This window comes from Schistocerca gregaria, chromosome 6 (assembly GCF_023897955.1).
Source record: "Schistocerca gregaria isolate iqSchGreg1 chromosome 6, iqSchGreg1.2, whole genome shotgun sequence".
In the NCBI taxonomy this organism is placed as follows: domain Eukaryota; kingdom Metazoa; phylum Arthropoda; class Insecta; order Orthoptera; family Acrididae; genus Schistocerca; species Schistocerca gregaria.
The window spans coordinates 75,621,677-75,643,740 of record NC_064925.1 but is presented as its reverse complement, the minus strand read 5'-3'; the positions used below and the strand labels follow the sequence as shown (position 1 = coordinate 75,643,740).

The following is a 22,064-nucleotide window of genomic DNA, read 5'->3' as shown; positions in this document are numbered from 1 at the left end:
CTCTTCAGTAGATCTGAACAGCGTCACATGAGAATTTTGTTATTCATTTGAAACTGGCCCACGGATTGTAAATGTCGAGTGTGTGGTGCCACAAAGTATAGAATGGTGTTTGAAACAGTTTCAAGAGAATGTAACGAAACTCACATAATGTACGTGTTAGAATGTGTTAACTTCAAAATGCATACCACAACATTTTTTGTCTGTTATTTCGTCCCCCTCGGGTGGACTGCCAGCGGTACAATATTGCTCTTTTCAGCCTAGAGCATTTAGAAAAATTCATGAGGAAATGACAAAATAAATTTACGGCTGCAAAAATTTAAAAAGATTTTAAAATTCAGTGTACAGGTAATTACTGAGTGGTTTTCCAGGTTTGATGAGGAGTTGCAATAGTTGGGAAGGGCTATAGCTTGTAGAATGGTTAATATCGGAGCAGATTTTGCTGTCTGATAGAGCGAGTCTGCTGCGTTGGGATAGAGTATGGGGTGCATCTACATGAAGGGACTGTGGGATGTGTTTGTAAAGACACGACTGCATAACAGAATCGATGATTACAGGTGAGACAGTGGGGTGATTGGACTCTAGATTGCAGGTAGTACAGAAGATGAGGTGTCAAATGCGAGTGGGGATAGATGAGAAGTTGACGAGATGATCGAGACGGTGAGTACTGGGTTCGAGGATATGGAGGGAGTTATACAGCTTGGGTGGGTTGGACATCCATGTACCATTTCTACATCGAAGGATGGATTGGATCGTGTTCTGTAGATGTGGAGAATAATCGAGGGCTGTAATCCCCAAGTTCGGCCTGTTAGTAGTTTTAGTCTATTGTAGGCTTTCTGTTGGATGGTCAGTAGCTGAGATTACTATGTTAGTTTCTGGTCGATGGTTAGTCTAGTACATTTTAGTGTGTCGGTTAACTGGATATCCTTGATATCTATTTGTTGTAGAATCTTATAACATAAACTGAGTTTGAAAGGTATCTGTGGGATTCCTTTCATGTTAATTTCTGAAATCTGTTGTCATTTACGGCATAAATTCCTCTTCTAAATTTACTGTGGTGTTTCTGATATTTATCTAAATTATTATCGTATGGGGTGTCAGGAGAAATCTGTGAGTGGACTGAAGAGTCTTGCTAGGGAGGACGCAGCATGTTATCTTGCAGCGACAGTGATCGACAGATTTAGAAGTAACTTTGGTTGTACTGCAGAGAAGTGTGTTGGGTCCCTTGCTGTTCGTGTTGCATATTAATGGTCTTGCAGACGATAATAATAGTGGGGTGTAGAAAAATATCCGCTACCAGTCACAATAAAAGGTTATTTATTTGTCACATGACCGGTTTCGGGCTTGCGCCCATCTTCAGGTGTTTATACTGAAACATCCCCTTAGAAAAATTATACACGACTGGTCTATGTGAAACGTCCTCTTTGAACAATTATACACGAATGTGCTTAAACTGACACACAATATTTTTTAGCGCAACGCAATCTGACTTCCAAAAATCCCTACGAAAGAATGGCCCTGACTAACATTAAGCTATACGTTTCACAAATCACTTACCTCACAAAAATCTTCGTTACTCGAACTACTGCAATACAGCGAGCGCCACTACTGCCAGCTAGATAAAAGATTCAAACTACGGAAGGCACTAACTACTGATAGGTATAGTTAGCAAATGAAAGATTTTAATAGAGAACAAACAATGTATTTACCTTAGTAGTCATAATATATACATCAGTTCATGACACCAATTCTTACAAATTTCAAAACTCCGCCATCTCTCTCCCCACGTCCACCACTGCTGGCGGCTCACCTCCAACTGCGCAACGCTACGCGCTGTTAGCATCCAGCTGCCGCTGCCCAACACTACAATGGCAGGCAACAATGCAAACCAGCCACAGACTGCACACGGCACAGCCAGTGATTTTTCTTACAGAGCGCTACGTGGCGTTACCAATAAGAAAACGTAAACAGCCTACTTACAATACATTCACGTACATGTTTGTACTTTTGGAGTTCAATACCAAAATTGCACATGAATGTATAAACACCTGAAGATGGGCGCAAGTCCGAAACCGGTAGTGTGAAAAATAAATAACCTTTTATTGTGACTGGTAGCGGATATTTTTCTACACCCCATAAAGGAACAGTCACGGAGTTCGACAGCATCCACTATGGATAAAATTCATTCAGATAATGGTAGTAGCCTCAGAGTTTTCGCAGATGACACAGTTATCTACAGTACAGTCTGAAAGACGCCACAGAAATATTCAGTCAGACCTTGATAAGATTTCAAAGTGGTGTAAAGATTGGTAACTTGCTTTAAATATTCAGAAATTGAAAATTATGCAATTCACAAAACGAAAAACACGTGGTATCTTATGAATATAACATCAGTTAGTAACAGTTGGGATAACTAAACTCATACAGATACTATTTTAAATAATGCATAACAGTGCTGTCTGTAATAACGTTATTTTATTTTGATACAGGTTTCCGATTGTGAACCATCATCAACGGCAGGAAAATTTTTACAGATACATCACAAGTCATACGTACTTCAACGTAAGTTACCATAACTTACGTTAAAGCATGTATGACATGTGATGCATCTGTGAAAATTTTCCTGCCGTTGATGATGGTTCACAATCGGAACCGGTATCAAAATAAAATAACGTTATTACAGACACCACAATTAGGGACTGTTTAAAATAGTATCTGTCTGAGTTTAGTTTCCATAACTTACGTTAAAGCATGTATGACATGTGATGCATCTCTGAAAATTTTGCTGCCGCTGATGAGGGTTCAGAAGCAAAACCGGTGGCAAAATAAAATAACACTATTACAGAGAGCTCAATGTTATGCATTTTTTTTTTAAATTTGTGCATCCTTTTGACCAATGCCTCAGCAAGAAGTTCATACAAATACCTGACTGTAACGATTTTACTTCCCCATAATATCGGCGAACGAAACAAGAAGCGGCGAAACTGGCAACGATAAGCGTACAAGGGAAGTTAGTGACCCCGAATTCTCAGAACCGCACCAGAATGTGCTTAGAATATAAATCGCTCATCTCATTCACAATGAAAACTACGCCTACGAGACACGTCTGAAATAGAAACTATTCAAGGTTTAAGACAGGAACTTTGGTAACGCGTAGAAACAAGGTATCGATAAAGATGAAAAAAATATTTTTTTCACTGTCCTGATTTCTTACCACATTTTGCTTGAAATAATTATGCTATATGAACAACAAACTTTTTCTACTGACCAGATAATTTTGCACAGCTACTGAGTGTTCGCAAGGCTGGTCACGGATTCAACGAAGCGGTCAAAGCAAAGTGGAATGGAACAGAGTCCATATTTACCTGCAGCCATTTATTCACTAATAAAGTCATACCTTCATTCAAGCAGTCTAGTATCAGACGCCACACTTAACTACACTACTGGCCATTAAAATTGCTACACTACGAAGACAACGTGCTACAGACGCGAAATTTAACAGACATGAAGAAGATGCTGTGTTATGCAAATAATTAGCTTTTCAGAGCATTCACACAAGGTTGGCGCCGGTGGCGGCACCTACAACGTGCTGACATGAGGAAAGTTCCCGACCGATTTCTCATACACAAACAGCAGTTGCCCGGCTTTGCCTGGTGAAAAGTTGTTGTCATGCTTCGTGTAAGGAGGAGAAATGCGTACCATCACGTTTCCGACTTTGAGAAAGGTCGGATTGTACCCTATCGCGATTGTGGTTTATCGTATCGCAACATTGCTGCTCGCGTTGGTCGAGATCCAATGACCAGAATATGGAACCGGTGGGTTCAGGGAGGTGATACGGAACGCCGTGCTGGATCCCAACGGCCTCGTATCACTAGCAGTCGACATGACAGGCATCTTATCCGCATGGCTGTAACGGATCGTGCAGCCACGTCTCGATCCCTGAGTCAACAGACAGGGACGTTTGCAAGACAACAAACATCTGCACGAACAGTTCGACGACGTTTACAGCAGCATGGACTATCAGCTCGGAGACCGTGGCTGCGGTTACCCTTGACGCTGCATCACAGACAGGAGCTCCTGCGATGGTGTAGTCAACGACCAACCTGGGTGCACGAATGGAAAAACGTCATGTTTTCGGATGAACCCAGGTTCTGTATCCAGCATCAGGATGGTCGCATCCGTGTTTGGTGACATCGCGGTGAACACACATTGGAAGCGTGTATTCGTCATCGCCATACTGGCGTATCACCCGGCTTGATGGTACGGCGTGCCATTGGTAACACGTCTCGATCACCTGTTGTTCACATTGACGGCACTTTGAACAGTGGACGTTGCATTTCAGATGTGTTACGACCCGTGGCTCTACCCTTCATTCGATCCCTTCGAAACCCTACATTTCAGCAGGATAATGCACGACCGCATGTTGCAGATCCCGTACAGGCCTTTCTAGATACCGAAAATGTTCGACTACTGCCCTGGCCAGCACATTCTCCAGATCTCTCACCAACTGAAAACATCTGGTCATTGGCGGCCGAGCAACTGGCTCGCCACATTACACCAGTCACTCCTCTTGATGAACTGTGGTATCGCGTTGAAGCTGCATGGGCAGCTGTACCTGTACACGCCATCCAAGCTCTGTTTGACTCAATGCCCAGGCGTATCAAGGCCGTTATTACGGCCAGATGCGTTTGTTCTGGGTATTGATTTCTCAGTATCTATGCACTCACTCGGGCATGGATTTGTGTGATGTCCTTAGGTTAGTTAGGTTTAACTAGTTCTAAGTTCTAGGGGACTGATGACCTCAGAAGTTAAGTCCCATAGGTCTCAGAGCCATTTGAACCATCCATGCACTCAAATTGCGTGAAAGTGTAATCATATGTCAGTTCCAGTGTAATATATTTGTCCAATAAATACCCGTTTATCATCTGCATTTCTTCTTGGTGTAGCAATTTTAATGGCCAGTAGTGTATATTTTCTAATGGTGATACTGTTATGTCAATGTCATACCTTGGCTTTTGCCAAGTATATTTAACGGTAGGTTGCACAACGGCGCAGCGAGTTGAGTGTGTTTCACTTTGCTAACGTCTGATGATGAAATTACGGTGGTGTAAATGTATCTGTGATGTTTCGTGTTGTTGTCTTACAAACGCAGCAATCCTTTCCATGGTATTGCCTAACGAAGTACACATCTAAAGGTTGGCAAAATTTCCTTGTCTTCAGTGTATTTTTGGTCGTATTATAACGATATTTTGTTTCTTTGCGTTACCAAAGTTCCTCACTTAGACCTGGAATAAATTATCATTTAACTGCCTCTCCTGGTGAGGCGCAGAGTTTTGCATACGAAAGGCTAGTACCATTGATTTGAGACGAGCAGCTTATATTCTAACCAGATTTTCATGCGGTTCTGAGTGTTCGAGGTCACGCACATCCCTTGTAAGTGTCGTTCTCTGCTTTGTGTGGAGTACAGGCAGACGTACCTGTTATCCAGGTACAATGCCTGACCTATGACACTGCTGCTAGCGGTGGTCTAATGTATGTGTTAGTGCAGAAATGATGTCTTGTAACGCTGTAAGTTCCCGTTTAATTTATTCTTTAATGCACGACCAGTTCCAATCAAGCATCATCATCCAGCACAATTTCTATTGAGAATAAGAGTTACTTAAACACGTAAAAGAATTTATTGAGGAAAATACACTTATAAATAAAGTTTGGTCATGCAGGGTAGATGCATGGATGTTATTGAAATTGCGTTTTTTTAGGTTTATATGTAACTGCTGCTGTGAGTAAAAAGCTTTTCTATATAATGGTGTCTGATCGAAAATCGGTGCACATTAATGAAGAAACTAGATAGCAGCTTGCGATGTTACACGATGTCATTTCTACAATGTATCAAAGCTGCGAATATGCAGTCTAGGAAGAATAATGTATGTCCACTGCCTCGACACTAAACGGACTCCTTGGTGCCAAACTGTTGTACGAAAACACAATATCGGTTGCCCCGCTACAAACCTGAAAACGTTGATAATTTCCAAGAATGATTGCCTATCGAATGCGTGGGCTCCTAACGATATATATCGAACGTGCGACTCGATGCCGACCATATGATTCTGGTGGCGCGAATGATGGTAAACATGTAGTGCGTCGCCAGGGGGACACATTTTATCATTTCCGGTGTGAATAGCAATAAGCGAAAGTGTAGTTTCGAGTGCCGAGAACATGACATCGGTTATGCAGTGAGGGAAGTTATATCTGTTCTGATATCTATATTTCTACAACTTGAGGTTGCGTGGAAAAATTGACCCTTCTGATATTGTCCTGCTATCTCTGACTGACATAGCAGAAGTGTACCTAGGTTATGGGAATTGCTCCTGGCAGCTTAGACAACACAACACGGCGTGGCTGACGGGTAAAGTAAATAAAGTTACTACTCGTACTTTCATTTGTTATTAAATATAACTTAATAAACGTTCGTCTCTTCTCGTTGATCTACTCAATATACATAACTCGCGCCATCAGTGTCCTGTGGTCGACATCGAGTGGCACGTTCGATATATATCGTTAGGAGCCCACGCATTCGATAGGCAATCATTCTTGGAAATTACCGTGTTACATGATGTCATTTTTACAATTTATCAATGCTGCCAATATGCAGTAGAGGAAGAATAATGTATGTCCACTGCCTCGACACTAAACGGATTCCTTGGTGTCAAACTGTTGTATAAAAACATAATATCGGTTGCCCCGCTACAAACTTGAAGACATAATGTCTGTTAACTGAAAGCGGGAAATAGCCACAAAAGTCGTGCCTAGTGAAGCAGAGGATACAACCCGTCGGCTTTGACCAATGACGTCAGAATTGGCCAGAGAGCATGTATTACAAAGATGAAAGAGCTGAGAAGAATGTTCAGAAACAAAGAATACGAGAGACGATAAATATAGTTGACATATATTAAGGCCAGTAGTATGTTCATGTTAAAGATATCGCGTGTTTGTATCGTATTATTTCTCTGGAAAACGAAAAGGAAAAAATGGATGGAAAATATTGGTAGCATAGAATACGTCTCGTCACATGTATATAAGTTCTATCTCGAACCTCGTACGAACTGTATTGCTTAAGAGCAGTACGGGATACAAGTTTGGCGTACGTCGATTCCTTCGTTTTCGTATGTAATATATGTATACCAGACTTCCGCTGACCTCTATATATGTACACTGGTAACGAAAAGGTGCAAATAGACGTACGTTACATTTGCAACCTGTACCTCAGTTGAACTACGTGGAGACAACAAGACGACTCATGTACAATTTGTATCCCGTACTTCACTATGGAGTACAGTTTTCTTGTTGCCTTGGACGCTAATAGTATCCCATTCGTTAGTTGAGCTATATAGCTATACGCAACATTTGTATCTTGCTCGCTAATTGATATATATAGTGTCACTGTAAAGGTGAAGGACGGGATACTAATTTTAGTTGGTCGGTGGTTTCGCCTGTAATATAGCAAGTACACATTCGAAAATGCCGTACTCATGCTAGTGCTGGGAAACGAAAGAAGATCGACAGGTAAGAAATTTCTATTATGTACTTCACAACACGAAAATACACATATTGGTGGAATAAAACAGTGAAATATGTCAAAATAGTGAAGTACAGTGAAAGAAGCAAATGGAAAAGTGAAGTTACCACACGGAAATATCGAGGAATAACCGAAGCTCGCCTAGACAGACAGTAACGAAAATTACATACCCACAAAGAGACAAATTCATTCCTATGAACGAAAATAAGTCACTAAAAATTGTTCTACAATAACAAACTAATACTCCAAATTACCTCAATATCATTACGAATAAGTATTTTAATGTACAATGATAGCGCTCATCCGGAACACAGAACTGTTTTATTATCAATGCCTCGAAGTGAAGACATTACTATCTATGACTAATGTATGACGTCATTGGTCAAAGCCGACGGGTTGTATCCGCTGCTTCACTAGACCCCAGAAGTCGCACGGAGATTGCTAAGCGGTTGCAAAATTATCTTTGTCTCTGCCCGACCAGCACGGAATAAAGAGCGACGGTTACATCTGCGACTGGAAGCAGACGAATTCACCTTTTCGGAATGATATTAGCGAAATCCACGGAATCGGGGTTGGAAATTGAAATCGTAATAAGGAAGTGAATGGGAATAAAAATTGCCGCGGTCTGGAGTACTTGCAAGTAAACAACGAAGCGCATAGTCTTCTCGGAAAATTCGAAATTGCAGTAGAGTGAGGTGAGAGGGTGGAGTGATGCTGTCGCTACCGGAGGGGACGGACGCGACGGAGCAGGAGCAGCAGCAGCAGCAGCAGCCGCCGGCGGAGGAGGAGCCGGGGGCGGCGCCGGCGCTGGGGGCGGAGGCGGAGGTGCCGGCGGCGGGGGCGGCGGAGGCGGAGGACGCGAGTCGCGGCGCGCCGGCGCTGACCTGCAGCAGCGGGGAGCTGTCCCGCAGCTGCCGCATCTGCCTCATGGGCGACAACGGGGAGCCTCTGGTGTCGCCCTGCAAGTGCCGCGGCTCCATGGGCATGGTGCACCTCTCCTGTCTCGAGCGCTGGCTGAGCCAGCACTCCAGGTAGGCTCGCGTCGTCCGCCCCTGGCACTGGCGTTTGCTATCAGCCTGTGGATAGCGTGGTGCTTGCGAAATTACAGCATACAGGACAAGGAGGACATTGCGGTAGTAGCTGTCGGCTTTCATCACTGGCGTAGTTAACGGGACAAACGATGTGAGGGACATGGCAACTAAAACGTTATATTGTTGACGATATTTTGAAACATAAATAACGCAAGTGGGGTGATATGAAACTTCCTGGCAGATTAAAACTGTGTGCCGGACCGAGACTCGAACTCGGGACCTTTGCATTTCGCGGGCAAGTGGTCTACCAACCGAGCTACCCAAGGACGACTCCCGCCACGGGGCGTTGTGAGTCGTGCTTGGGTAGCTCAGTTGGTAGAGCACTTGCCCGCGAAAGGTGAAGGTCCCGAGTTCGAGACTCGGTCCGGCATTCAGGAAGTTTCATTTCAGCGCACACTCCGCTGCAGAGTGAAAATCTCACTCCGGATAAATAACGCAAATAATTTTGATTTTGAGAAGTTATTACTAGTTGTAATTATAACTATTACAATCAATCACATATACTATAAATTGCAGTTGTTTAAAAAGAAATGCCTTTTTGGCATGCTGCACATCGAAATTTTTATTTTTATTTATGCACCCACACGCGTTTCGCCTTTTTTTTATAAGGCATCTTCAGTGGGTGTCCTGAAAAGTTACATGATTTGTCCCTTTTTACATATAGGTTATGGTTCCACATCTAGGTTATAGATTTAAAAATAGTTCCTTAACGTTTTTTTATGAAATGTAAAGGTACTTACAGGTAACATCTAATTCATTGCATTTAAGCAAACTGCTTCTTCTCATCTGGCAACCAAGTGGACATATTACAGCACCGTTAACGTTACACATCACTGTAACTGCCACCTTTTTAATAGAGAGTTATATTTGTTTTTCTAACTGTTACCAACAGTCTCAGTTTTCTACATTCAACTGTTTTGTGAATGTGTGTGTGTGTGTGTGTGTGTGTGTGTGTGTGTGTGTGTGTGTGTGTGTCAGAGAGGGAGATTTCTTATTTTTTTATAATAAAATTAAAATTTTTATTTTATTTTTATTACTATTTTACACATCTGATTCCTCTTATAAGTATATACAGGAAAATGTAATAATAATAATTATTATTATTAAGAATAAATAAATGAATAATAAATAGTAATAAAAATAAAATAAATAATTTTTATTTGACTATAAAAAATAAGAAACCTCTCTCCCTCTCTAACATACACACACACACACATATTCACAAAACAGTTGAATGTAGAAAACTGAGACTGTTGGTAACAGTTAGAAAAACTAACGAAACTCTCTATTAAAAAGATGGCAGTTACAGTGATGTGTAACGTAAGCAGTGAACTGAAAGTGAACTGTAACATGTCCACCTGCTTGCCAGATGAGAAAAAGAAGTTTGCTTAGATGCAATGAATTAGAAGTTCCCTGTAAGTACCTTTCCATTTCATAAAAAAAGTTAAGGAATTGTTTTTAAACCTATAATCTAGATGTGAAACCATAACCTATGTGTAAAAATGGACAAATCGTGTAATATTTCAGGACACCCACTGAAGATGCATTCTAAAAAAGTCGAAACGCGTCTGGGTGCATAAATAAAAATAAAAATTTCGATGTGCAGCATGCGAAAAAGGCATTTTTTCAAACAACTGCAATTTGTAAACAGCTGCCGCGAAAATGGCCACTACAAGAAACGTGACGTATATTATTACACGCGTTACAGGCCTTTATCAGACCACTCGAAGCATTTACGACTACTTGGTCTTCTAGAACTCTTTCATTCGTTCGCCAAAGGCCCTTTTCCTTTCTTTGGTCCACTTTGGCCTCTGGGCTTTAGGTGCCGTCTTCTCTGGCATTACTTTCCACTTGTGTATTTCATGCCTAAAGACGCTTTTCTCCGTGATGTCCGCGGAATCTACCTGTGCTTTTTCCAGCTCAATTTTGACTTGTGCCATCTAAGGTATAGTTGCTTTTGAGCCTCTAAGTATCTGAGTATTGTCTTGGTGAGTCTGGTCTGTGAGAGTGTACTGATAGGACCATAGAAATGTAGTCGCCTTTTTCTGACGTCCTTGGACAACTTCTCTGCGGTGTGTCTGGAGTGAAGCTTGTGTCCTTCGTCTGTGGGTTTTGGTCGAATAATTTTCCTGATAATTTTTCTTTCCTCTCTGAGCATCTTCTCTAGGTCGCCCTTGGTGTGTAGCGTTAGTGTCTCGCAGGCGTATAGCACTCAGGTTTCATCACAGTATTGTAGTGACGAATCTTGATGGAAGCGGACAGACATTTTTTGGTGTGGATACCCTGTGTTTCGTATAAGGCTCTCTTCGTCAGTAACCTGGTCTTCAGCGCGATTTTCTCCTTTTCTGTCGGATCCAGCACTTCCCCTAGGTATTTAAAATGTGCTACTCTGTTGATCTTGCCATTTTTTGTTTAAATTTAGTTGAATTTCGTGCAGAAGAACTCTGTTTTTTGGAAAGTCTGTAGCCCTACTTTTTCTGCGCACTCTGCGAGTATTTCTACCTGCCTGATTGCTGTGGTTTCGTTCTCTGCAAGTACTAGCAGGTAGTCCGCGAAAGCTAGACAGCCAACCTCCAGTTCATGCTTGGGTAGTCCTAGTCGCACTGGCTTCCAGTATCCTTGTAATTTCAGCTCTTTCTCCCATTCCTTAATGACTCTGTCCAACACTAGGCTGAAGAGGAGTGGTGAGAGACCATCACATTGACGCACGCCTGTCCTGATCTCCAAGGGTTCAGACATTTCCCACCTAAATTCCACTTTCGACGTCGTGTTTGCCAGTGTCTGTTTTATCAGTCGCAGTGTCTCCTTGTCCAGGCAAATTGAACAATGACTGGCTGTCAACGGAGTCATACGATTTCTTAAAGTCAACGGAAGTGCATATGACTGGCGTATTTCTGAGGGCTATGATTTTCAGCGTAGTTTTCAGATTGAAGATTTGTTGTGCGCAGCAGCGACCAGGTCGGGAGCTCGCCTGGTACTCGCCATCTTGTGTTTCAGCTGGTCCTGTGTCCTTTTCGGTAGGCATGCTGAAAAGATCTTGTGTGTGACCTGTAGTAAGGAAAAGCCTCTGTAGTTTTTTACGGCTGTGCGGTCGCCTTTTTTTTATGTAATGGATGAATCAGGCGGCATTTCCAGTCGTCTGGCACCTTTTCTGGTGTCCAGATGTCTGTTATAATCTGTGTGAGTTCTCTAAGTGAATTTGGTCCGAGGTTTTCAGTAGTTCGGCAACGGCCTTGCCGCAGTGGATACACCGGTTCCCGTCAGATCACCGAAGTTAAGCGCTGTCGGGCGTGGCCATCTGGGCTGCCATGCGCTGTTGCCATTTTTCGGGGTGCACTCAGCCTCGTGATGCCAATTGAGGAGCTACTCGACCGAATAGTAGAGGGTCCGGTCAAAGAAAACCATCATTACGACCGGGAGAGGAGTTTGCTGACCACACGCCCCTCCTATCTGCATCATCCACTGAGGATGACACGGCGGTCGGATGGTACCGATGGGCCACTTGTGGCCTGAAGACGGAGTGCTTTTTTCTTAATATTTTTATTTTAGTAGTACGGCCGCTGTACCGTCTTCACCAGATGTTGTGTTGTTTTTGAGTTAGAGGATGTGTCTGTGGACCTCCTCTATTGTCGGGGGTAGTGAGTCTGTGTGCTTCTCTGTCGGTTCTTGCTCTATGAATCTGTCTGTGAGTTCTGGGCAATTCAGAAGTTTTGAGAAATACTGCGCTAGTACTTTTCAGTTATCCTTATTTGTCAGTGCCAATTTTCCATCACTTTTCCTGAAGCAGAGGTTCGGTTGTGTGTGTATTCGGATTTGCCCTGCAAACGACCTATAGAAATCTCTTGTGTTGTAGTTACAGAAGTTGTCCTTTAGAGAGTCCAACTGTTCTTTCATGAATTTTCTCTCCGCTTGTCTAATAATTTTTGCTGTTTTTTTCGTGTTTCGTTAAAAGCCGTAAATTTTCTGGGGATTTTTTGCTATTGCATTTCTGGTATGCAGCTTTCCTAGTGACGAGTGCATTCTCGCAGTCTGTATCCCACTAATGGTGGCACTCACCAGTCCAGCAGTTAGGTGAGTTCCAAATCGACCAATCCCGTACTCAGTACAGAAAGAGATCCAAGAGATCCACAATGTGCAGCTACGCAGGGGAGCCAACATCAACTCGGATCGTTACCTCACACACATAAGTAAGAGAAACTATTTTTTTTTAGTAGGTCGTATGGAGTATCGCAAAATGGAGCACTATAGCTGTAGTGGGGATCTCGATACGCAGCACGAACTGAAAACATACACTCCTGGAAATGGAAAAAAGAACACATTGACACCAGTGTGTCAGATCCACCATACTTGCTCCGGACACTGCGAGAGGGCTGTACAAGCAATGATCACACGCACGGAACAGCGGACACACCAGGAACCGCGGTGTTGGCCGTCGAATGGCGCTAGCTGCGCAGCATTTGTGCACCGCCGCCGTCAGTGTCAGCCAGTTTGCCGTGACATACGGAGCTCCATCGCAGTCTTTAACACTGGTAGCATGCCGCGACAGCGTGGACGTGAACCGTATCTGCAGTTGACGGACTTTGAGCGAGGGCGTATAGTGGGCATGCGGGACGCCGGGTGGACGTACCGCCGAATTGCTCAACACGTGGGGCGTGAGGTCTCCTCAGTACATCGATGTTGTCGCCAGTGGTCGGCGGAAGGTGCACGTGCCCGTCGACCTGGGACCGGACCGCAGCGACGCACGGATGCACGCCAAGACCGTAGGATCCTACGCAGTGCCGTAGGGGACCGCACCGCCACTTCCCAGCAAATTAGGGACACTGTTGCTCCTGGGGTATCGGCGAGGACCATTCGCAACCGTCTCCATGAAGCTGGGCTACGGTCCCGCACACCGTTAGGCCGTCTTCCGCTCACGCCCAAACGTCATGCAGCCCGCCTCCAGTGGTGTCGCGACAGGCGTGAATGGAGGGACGAATGGAGACGTGTCGTCTTCAGCGATGAGAGTCGCTTCCGCCTTGGTGCCAATGATGGTCGTATGCGTGTTTGTCGCCGTGCAGATGAGCGCCACAATCAGGACTGCATACGACCGAGGCACACAGGGCCAACACCCGGCATCATGGTGTGGGGAGCGATCTCCTACACTGGCCGTACACCTTTGGTGATCGTCGAGGGGACACTGAATAGTGCACGGTACATCCAAACCGTCATCGAACCCATCGTTCTACCATTCCTAGACCGGCAAGGGAACTTGCTGTTCCAACAGGACAATGCACGTCCGCATGTATCCCGTGCCACCCAACGTGCTCTAGAAGGTGTAAGTCAACTACCCTGGCCAGCAAGATCTCCGGATCTGTCCCCCATTGAGCATGTTTGGGACTGGCTGAAGCGTCGTCTCACGCGGTCTGCAGGTCCAGCACGAACGCTGGTCCAACTGAGGCGCCAGGTGGAAATGGCATGGCAAGCCATTCCACAGGACTACATCCAGCATCTCTACGATCGTCTCCATGGGAGAATAGCAGCCTGCATTGCTGCGAAAGGTGGATATACACTGTACTAGTGCCGACAATTTGCATGCTCTGTTGCCTGTGTCTATGTGCCTGTGGTTCTGTCAGTGTGATCGTGTGATGTATCTGACCCCAGGAACGTGTCAATAAAGTTTCCCCTTCCTGGGACAATGAATTCACGGTGTTCTTATTTCAATTTCCAGGAGTGTACTTACAGGGAGAACACGGCAAGTACCATTTTCCGATTTCTCAGAAACTTCGCTTAGTGGAACAGGAGTGAAAATAAGGGAATACGTGCGTCGGATTATTCGTCGACAGTCGACCGTTTCTGAGAAAAGAGAGTCAAAATTTTGGACAATACTTAGAGACCTTTTAGGGCACAATAACAGCAGTGGAAATTGTGGCACAAAGGATAGCCTTATGCTTTTTGTTATTTTTTAATTTATCTTTTCGTTTACTTTTGCTCCTCGTGTTCGAATGCCGATTATTGTTTTCAGTTATTTCATTTTTTTTCATCCATCTGCCCGAAGAAGGTTACTACAGGAATGTTTCTTATCAAGTTACGGGATACAAGGATGTTATAATAATTGTAAAATTACAACTATGTTTCACAATAAGTGTCATGCATTTATTATGTAGTATGTGTATTTATGGTATTTTAGAGAGTTTTAAATTCGTGTATTCTTATATTTCATTCTCATATTAATTCTCCGCCCAAATAGCTGAGTGGTCAGCGTGACGGATTGCCGTCCTCCGGGCCTTGGTTCGATTCCCGGCTGGGTCGGGGATTTTCTCCGCTCTGGGACTGGCTGTTGAGTTGCCTTCATCATCATCTCATCCCCATCCGACACACAGGTCGCCCGTTGTGGTTTCGAATGTAATGACACTTGCACCAAGGCGGCCGGACCTGCCCTGCAAGGAGCCTCCCGGCCAATGACACCAAACGCTCATTTCCATTTCATATTAATTCTTATACTTTATTCTTACGTCTGTACTACAGGGAGATTTGGTACATTGCCTTGGATGATACCGATCGTAGAATATTCGAGACACAGCATTGCGCGAAGGCAGCTTTTGCACAGTGACATTTATTCGTATGAATCTCATCTGGGAAACGAACGCCGTTAACACTGCTTAAGATTTCACTCGTTGGCAATACTTTCGCGGCGAACTACCCATAGCGGAACACTTACAATTGATAATGAATCAAGATATGCTTCTGGAATTTTACCAGTAACAATTTCAAATAATTTTCTGATTTATTTCTTCTGTGGTCATGGATAGATAAATGAAAAACTAAAATACACGTAATAGCTTGGTTTCAAAACGGTGCGCAGATGTGTGAATTCAGCACGCTAGCCGCTGTGCCACAGCGTAGATTATGCTAGTCGCTCGCTCCACGGCGCATAAAGTACTCCAACAACTTTGATCGCAACTTTCTCCGAATTCTCTAGGGATAAGCCGAGCAACTTATTTTGACTTCTCTTCCAGTGAGCGATGTTTCTGGGAAATGGAGACTACGATATGCGATGTATATCACCACCAGTAACAAATTGTTGTCATGAGAAGAATTTTAACTATTTTTCGGGTAGGAAACGTAACGAATATCATAAGAAATAAAAAAAGCACCACAGCTGTTGTGGGGTTCTCGATAAACAGTAGATATTTTAAAAACAATTTACCGTAAAGGAAAAAAGGTTGATAAATCGAACTAAATATTATCACTGCCTCCGGAAAAGAAGAGACAGTATTAGAGATATAATATATGATTTTTTTCTAAACCCACGGCAACATATAGCGTTATAAAAAAGAACAGCACAAAATACGCACCGAGAAATCATGTCATAGCATCACTGCGTCACCAGTCAAAGTCGACGATTAGCATCCAAAATTTTTGTTGACCCTACAGACGTTCGTGACTGACTAAAAGACTGGAATACATGTTAAATACTGCACTGAAATGTAGGCTCGAAGTATATCTGCTGTTGTAAGTTATAAAACGTGTCATATTTTACGCAGAAATTATATTGTACCAAAATTACGCTAAATACAGCGTGGCAGTTGGCAACGAGACGTGTTGACTGATCACGTAAGATGTCCGGATAAATAAGCCATGCCAGTAACAGAACAGCGTTCGATAAACGTCATCATGGTGTTATCTGTAGAAAGATACACAGTCACTTAATGAAAAATAAATGTCTATGACATGATATAGAGCTGCGTCTGCAAATAAATTTAAGCTGTGCGCTTATGTTCCAACATAACCATCATCTCAAAAATTGCTAAAGAATTCGAAAAAAAAAGACTTTACGCCTTACACTCAGACACGTAACATAACATCGCTCGCGATTAACCAAATTTTTTGCATTTGTTACGGAAGGACACCCTCACCAAGTCTCATTCAATTCATACATCTTCCGCAGCAGGCGCTACACCTGCGATTATTTGTGACTAGTCCGTAGAGACGCTACTACGCCGTTGACAATAGTTGACAACTTTTCGCCCTCTGGACGAATACTGAAGTTAAACTTTTTTTTTATGATTCGATTTTCTGATCGGGTCAAAAGGAATTTGCGACACTTGTCGTCCGTTTTGACCAGTGCCGTAATGGTAACAGCTGCTATGACGTCATTTCCTGGTGCCTATTTTCAGTTTAATTTCTTTTGCTGGTGTCGTTGTTTATGAGATCTCTCTCTCTCTCTCTCTTTTTAAATCTCTGCTGTACAAGAGAAACGTAGTGTCGCTTCTGTTTAGGTGGAAATTCTGATATGTCGTCGATTCGTAAGTCTTCCTTCTTTTAAACTTCTTGAAACGTTCCCTTAGAAAAATTATACAAGACTGGTCTATGTGAAACGTCCTCTTTGAACAATTATAGACGAATGTGCTTAAACTGACACACAATATCTTTAGCGCAACGCAATCTGACTTTCAAAAATCCCTACGAAAGAATGGCCCTGACTAACATTAACCTATACGTTTCACAAATCACTTACCTCACAAAAATCTTCGTTACTCAAGCTACTGCAATACAGCGAGCACCACTACTGCCAGCTAAATAAAATATTCAAACTACTGAAGGCACTAACTACTGATAGGCATAGTTAGCAAATGAAAGATTTTAATAGAGAACAAACAATGTATTTACCTCACTAGTCATATAGCAGTTCATGACATCCAGTCTTACAAATTACAAAACTCCGCCATCTCTCTCCCCACGTCCACCACTGCTGGCGGCTCACCTCCAACTGCGCAACGCTACGCGCTGTTAACATCCAGCTGCCCAACACTACAATGGCGAGTATTACAACAATGCCAACCAGCCACAGACTGCACACGGCACAGCCAGTGATTTTCATACAGAGTGCTACGTGGCGGCGGCGTTACCAATAAAAAAAAAACCTAAACAGCCTACTTACATTCTTAATGTCCAACTTGGTGTTCACAACAGGTAAAGAGGTTTCCTCGTTATCGATTCATTTTCTTTCCGACAGATACACTGGCGTGCAAAACTTACGGACGGGCTAAGTCCCGCGCGATGTGTTGCTACTGCCAAGTAAGATAACTCGACGAATCTTGCACCATACATGGAAAGCAGATTTCCTACATTTCCGCCGTTAATGAAGTAGAGCTTCAGCATCAAGCTTACGGCTTTAATTTAATACTTTTTTTCTACTCACTTTACTTGCAACAATTTTTTTGTCGGTATCAACGTATACCACTGAACATACGTAAAAAATTACATCATTGTAGACACACGTACTAGTAGCTTAGGAAAGAAACTAATTTTTTCAGAAAAATGTAAATGGTTTCTGATGTCGAGTATAATTGTTTTTAGAATTAAAAAACCTGTTGGAATGTATTACTCGTGCGCCTCTACTTATATATGAAGGGCTTATTTCAATAGTGGTACAAGTCCATTATCTCCACTTTTCTGCATATAATGCTTCTGACATTAATGATCCAAACAAACAGAAAGAAAGGTTCATCTCTAGCAAGAAGCCGTATGCTTTAATATTTCTGGTATCTCAACTGCAGATTTTTCAGCGCTCATTTAACTTTACGGCTCTGTATCTCAAAATGAACAAAAATGGTGTTGTACCACTACTGAAGTAAACCCTTCATATATAGTCTACAATTTACGTGATTAACATCAAATACACTCTAAAAAATTACTAATTCCGATAACTAGGTAGTTTACTGAAGAGAAAGAGCTCCACAAAATGAGCAAGTCAGTAACGTGCTGCTCTACCTCTCACTCTAATTCCAGCAGTTATTCGGCTAGGCAGTGGTTGACAGAGTTTTGGGGCGTCCTTGTGAGGGATGTCGTGCCAAATTCTGCCCAAGTGTTGCACTAGATGGTAAAAATCCCGAGCTGACTGGAGAGCCGTAACCGCAGCGCTCCAAACGCTCTCAATTTGGGAAAGGTCCGGCGACCTTTCTGAGCAAGACGGGCTTTGGAAAGCACGAAGACTAGCAATAGAACCCCTCGCCGTGTGCGGACGAGCATTATTTTGCTGAAACGTAAGCCCAGATGGGCTTGCCACGAAGAGCAACAAAGCAGACCCAAGAATATCGTCGACGTACCGCTGTGCTGCAAGCGTGCTGTAGATGACAACCAAAGAGGTCCTCCTGTGAAGTGAAATTGCGCCCCAGACCGTCACACCTTGTTGCTGGGCCTCATTGTGGTCGAGAGCCACCATAGTCAATGAGATTTTAGGTCAAATGTGCCCAAAACCGCTGCAAACGATCTTATTGATGTACGGAGGTCAATGGCAGTCGGTGCAGCCTGAATATCGCGTACCGTATGACCCGACAACTGGGAGTGGTCGTGTTGGGTACCATTTCTTTTCATAGCGGGACCCCTGTGGTTGTTATCCGCGGCACCAACTCAGGACAATGGTACGACCGGTTTTGTTGCCCTTCATGACAACCCATTCTGACCTTATATTTCAACAAGATAGTGCTCGCCCGCACAAAGTGAAAGATTCTATTGCCCGTCTTCGTGCTTGCCAATCCCTACCTTGGCCAGCAAAGTCGCCGCATCTCTGTCCAACTGAGAGAGTTTGGTGGACTTTGGGCAGGGATTTTGACAGTATAACGAGCCAAGCTGACAGAATTTGGTACGATATCACTCAGGAGGACATCCAGCAATCTATAATCAATGCCAAGCCGAATAACGGTTTGCATCAGGGCCAAAGATGGACGAATGCGTTATTGACTTGCTCAATCTGTAAACCTCTTGCTATTGAATAACTCATTCAGTTTCTTTTTTTATTTTAATTCTAATCATTTGTTTGCCTATCTTTGTACAAAGGTCGTTCAATAAGTAATTCCTCACTTTTTTTTCTCAGAACATACTTAATGTTAAGAGGCAGAATTTGGTGAAAGTTTACATTAACATGTCTTGTCCATCTCCTATTTTTTACGTAGTCTCCATCATGTTCTATGGCAGTACGCCAACGTTGTGGAAGAGCATGTATTTCCTGCTGGTTAAGGTTCTTGTCCTGTAGGCGTAGCCATGTTTGCACTGCATGATTGAAACTCTTGTTGTCTTCAAAGTGAGTTCCCCATAGAGACTCTTTAAGCGGCCAAAGAGATGGAAGTCCGAGAGTGCCAGGTTTGGAGTGCAGGGTGGATGAAGCAGTGATGTCCAACCCAATTTGGCGATGTGTTCCCTGGTTCTCAGACTTGTGTGTGGGCGTGCATTATCGTGCTGGAGCAAGATTTCTGCTGGATTTTTGTCCGATCGAACGCGTCAGAAACGGTTCTCGAATTTATTCAGAGTCTTCGTGTATGCCCCTGAATTGATGGTTGACCCTCTTGGAATCACATTCACGAGAATGATGCCATCAGAATACCAGAAGACATCGACCATGACTTTGCCGCCAGAGGGGGCTGTCTTGAAGTTCTTATTTTGTGGTGAATGAGGGTGATGCCTTTTTGTTTCCGGCGCAAGGTGGTCCACCCATTTTCGTCCTCCGTAACAGAAAAACGCTCCAACAATGCAGATAAAATGACGTTTCTTTGAATCTTGTGGTTCGCTGTGAGAATTCGTGAAACCCATCGTGAGCACCTCTTTCAATGTCCAAGAGTTTCGATCATGGCAGACGCACTTCCAATGCTGACCGACAGCTTTAGAGCCAATTGTAGAGTTTTGATGCGCCAGTCGGCACGAATAATGGCATCCGAACGATTCAGCATGTCTGGAGCAGTGGCTGTGACAGGAAGTCCCGAGGATGGCTGATCGAGGAGCTCTGTTTCTGCGTTTCCTGAGGCTGTAACTTTGTTCACGCGTCGGACAACTGTACTCCTATAAGCTGCAGCATCTCCATAGACTGCACACAAACGTTTATGGGGGTGTTCACCTCGGTTTCTTTTTCTGCACACAAGAATTCAATAACAGCACGCTGCTTGTAACGTGAGTCGTGTGTAGACGCCATTTTGACACTGTACTACCGCTCTGCCATGTGCCAGAGTGGTTCGAAAGTTCACCGGCGCACAGAAAAAAAATTAAATGTAAAGCACCAGCAAGGACGTTGCTCTGTGTGTATCAATGGCCTTTTCTTTTTTTTTTTAATGTGGGGCATTACTTACCGAACGACCCTCGTACAACACATCTAGCGATTTCCGACCCATTCAGATAATTTCATTGTGGTGCGTAGTTGTTTCTGTCTTAGAGTGTAGTTGGCAGATTAAGGGAGGTAGGGCGTCAAACGGGGCGACTTGGAGCAGGAGAGGCACAGCAGGACATTTTAATTTCGACTGTCTATACTTCTACAAATAAATTCATAAAACTATATCGGCGTGACCAGGAAGGACTCAGGATTCACTCTCATAGCAGTGGAAGTGCAAAACCAAAGTACAATAAAAAATTTTACACGTGAAATTTCATCATTTTTTCACTTACTACTGGCTGCATTTGTTGCTGTAGGTACACTCTTCTTCGTCAGTAAGAGAGATTCTTCGATGAATTTTGCACAGCATGCAAACAATACTTACAGGTGTACGAAACTCTAGAATTTTCCAGATGTATTAAAAACTTTGGTAAAAATTGAGATAATTAACTATAAAATTTGAGTTTTTTCTAAACGTGAAGTTTTTTTCGGAAATTAAATAAATTCTAGAGTTTCAGACGCCAGTAAGTATGGTTTGTATGCTGTGCAAAATTCATCGAAGAATCTCTCTTACTTATGAAGAAAAGTGTACCTACAGCAACAAATGCAGCCAATAGTAAGTGAAAAAATGATTAAATTTCACCTTTAAAAATAACTGTGTTGTTGTGTTTCTGAACTTCCACTGCTGTGAGAGTCAATCCTCAATCCTTCCTGGTCATACTGACCAAGTTTTATGCGCTTATCTATAAAAGTGTAGTCAGTGGAAATTAAAATGCCCTGTGGTGCCTCTCCTGCTCCAAGTCGGCCCGTTTGACGACCTACCCCCTTAACTCTTTTGTAAGATAGCCAGACGCTTGAGATTGTTTTGTACCGTGGAGCTGAGTCTTTTGAAGAATGAAGTGTGGGAAGTTAGTGGTCCTGCGCTGACCAGTATCGGTCTTGTGAGGGACGCTAGTGGCCATCCCCTAGTCCCCTGCGCTACTGGACCGGACGAGTAGATTAGGTTAGGTTAGATTAGATTAGTACTTGTTCCATAGATCATGAATACGACACTTCTTAATGATGTGGAACGTGTGAGGTTAATAAAAGCTGTCTATAGAAGATATTACATTACACAAAATATTACATGAGACTCAATATTTTTAATTTTTTTGTGAGGGTTGGGAAATTACCCACTTACTATATCCAAAAATTTATCTAATGAGTAGAAGGAGTTGCCATTAAGAAATTCTTTTAATTTCCTTTTAAATGCTATATGGCTATCTGTCAGATTTTTGATGCT

General features: G+C 43.1%; 1 protein-coding gene across 1 annotated transcript in view; it reads left to right on the top strand.

Annotated features, from left to right (window-relative positions):
• The window catches only part of LOC126278728 (E3 ubiquitin-protein ligase MARCHF2-like), a 34,027-nt gene that overhangs the window by 8,524 nt on the left and 3,439 nt on the right, over positions 1–22,064 (top strand). Inside the window, exon 2 of the mRNA XM_049979004.1 lies at positions 8,464–8,604. Coding sequence (XP_049834961.1) covers positions 8,464–8,604 — 141 coding nt within the window. The remainder of the gene's footprint in view (positions 1–8,463; positions 8,605–22,064) is intronic.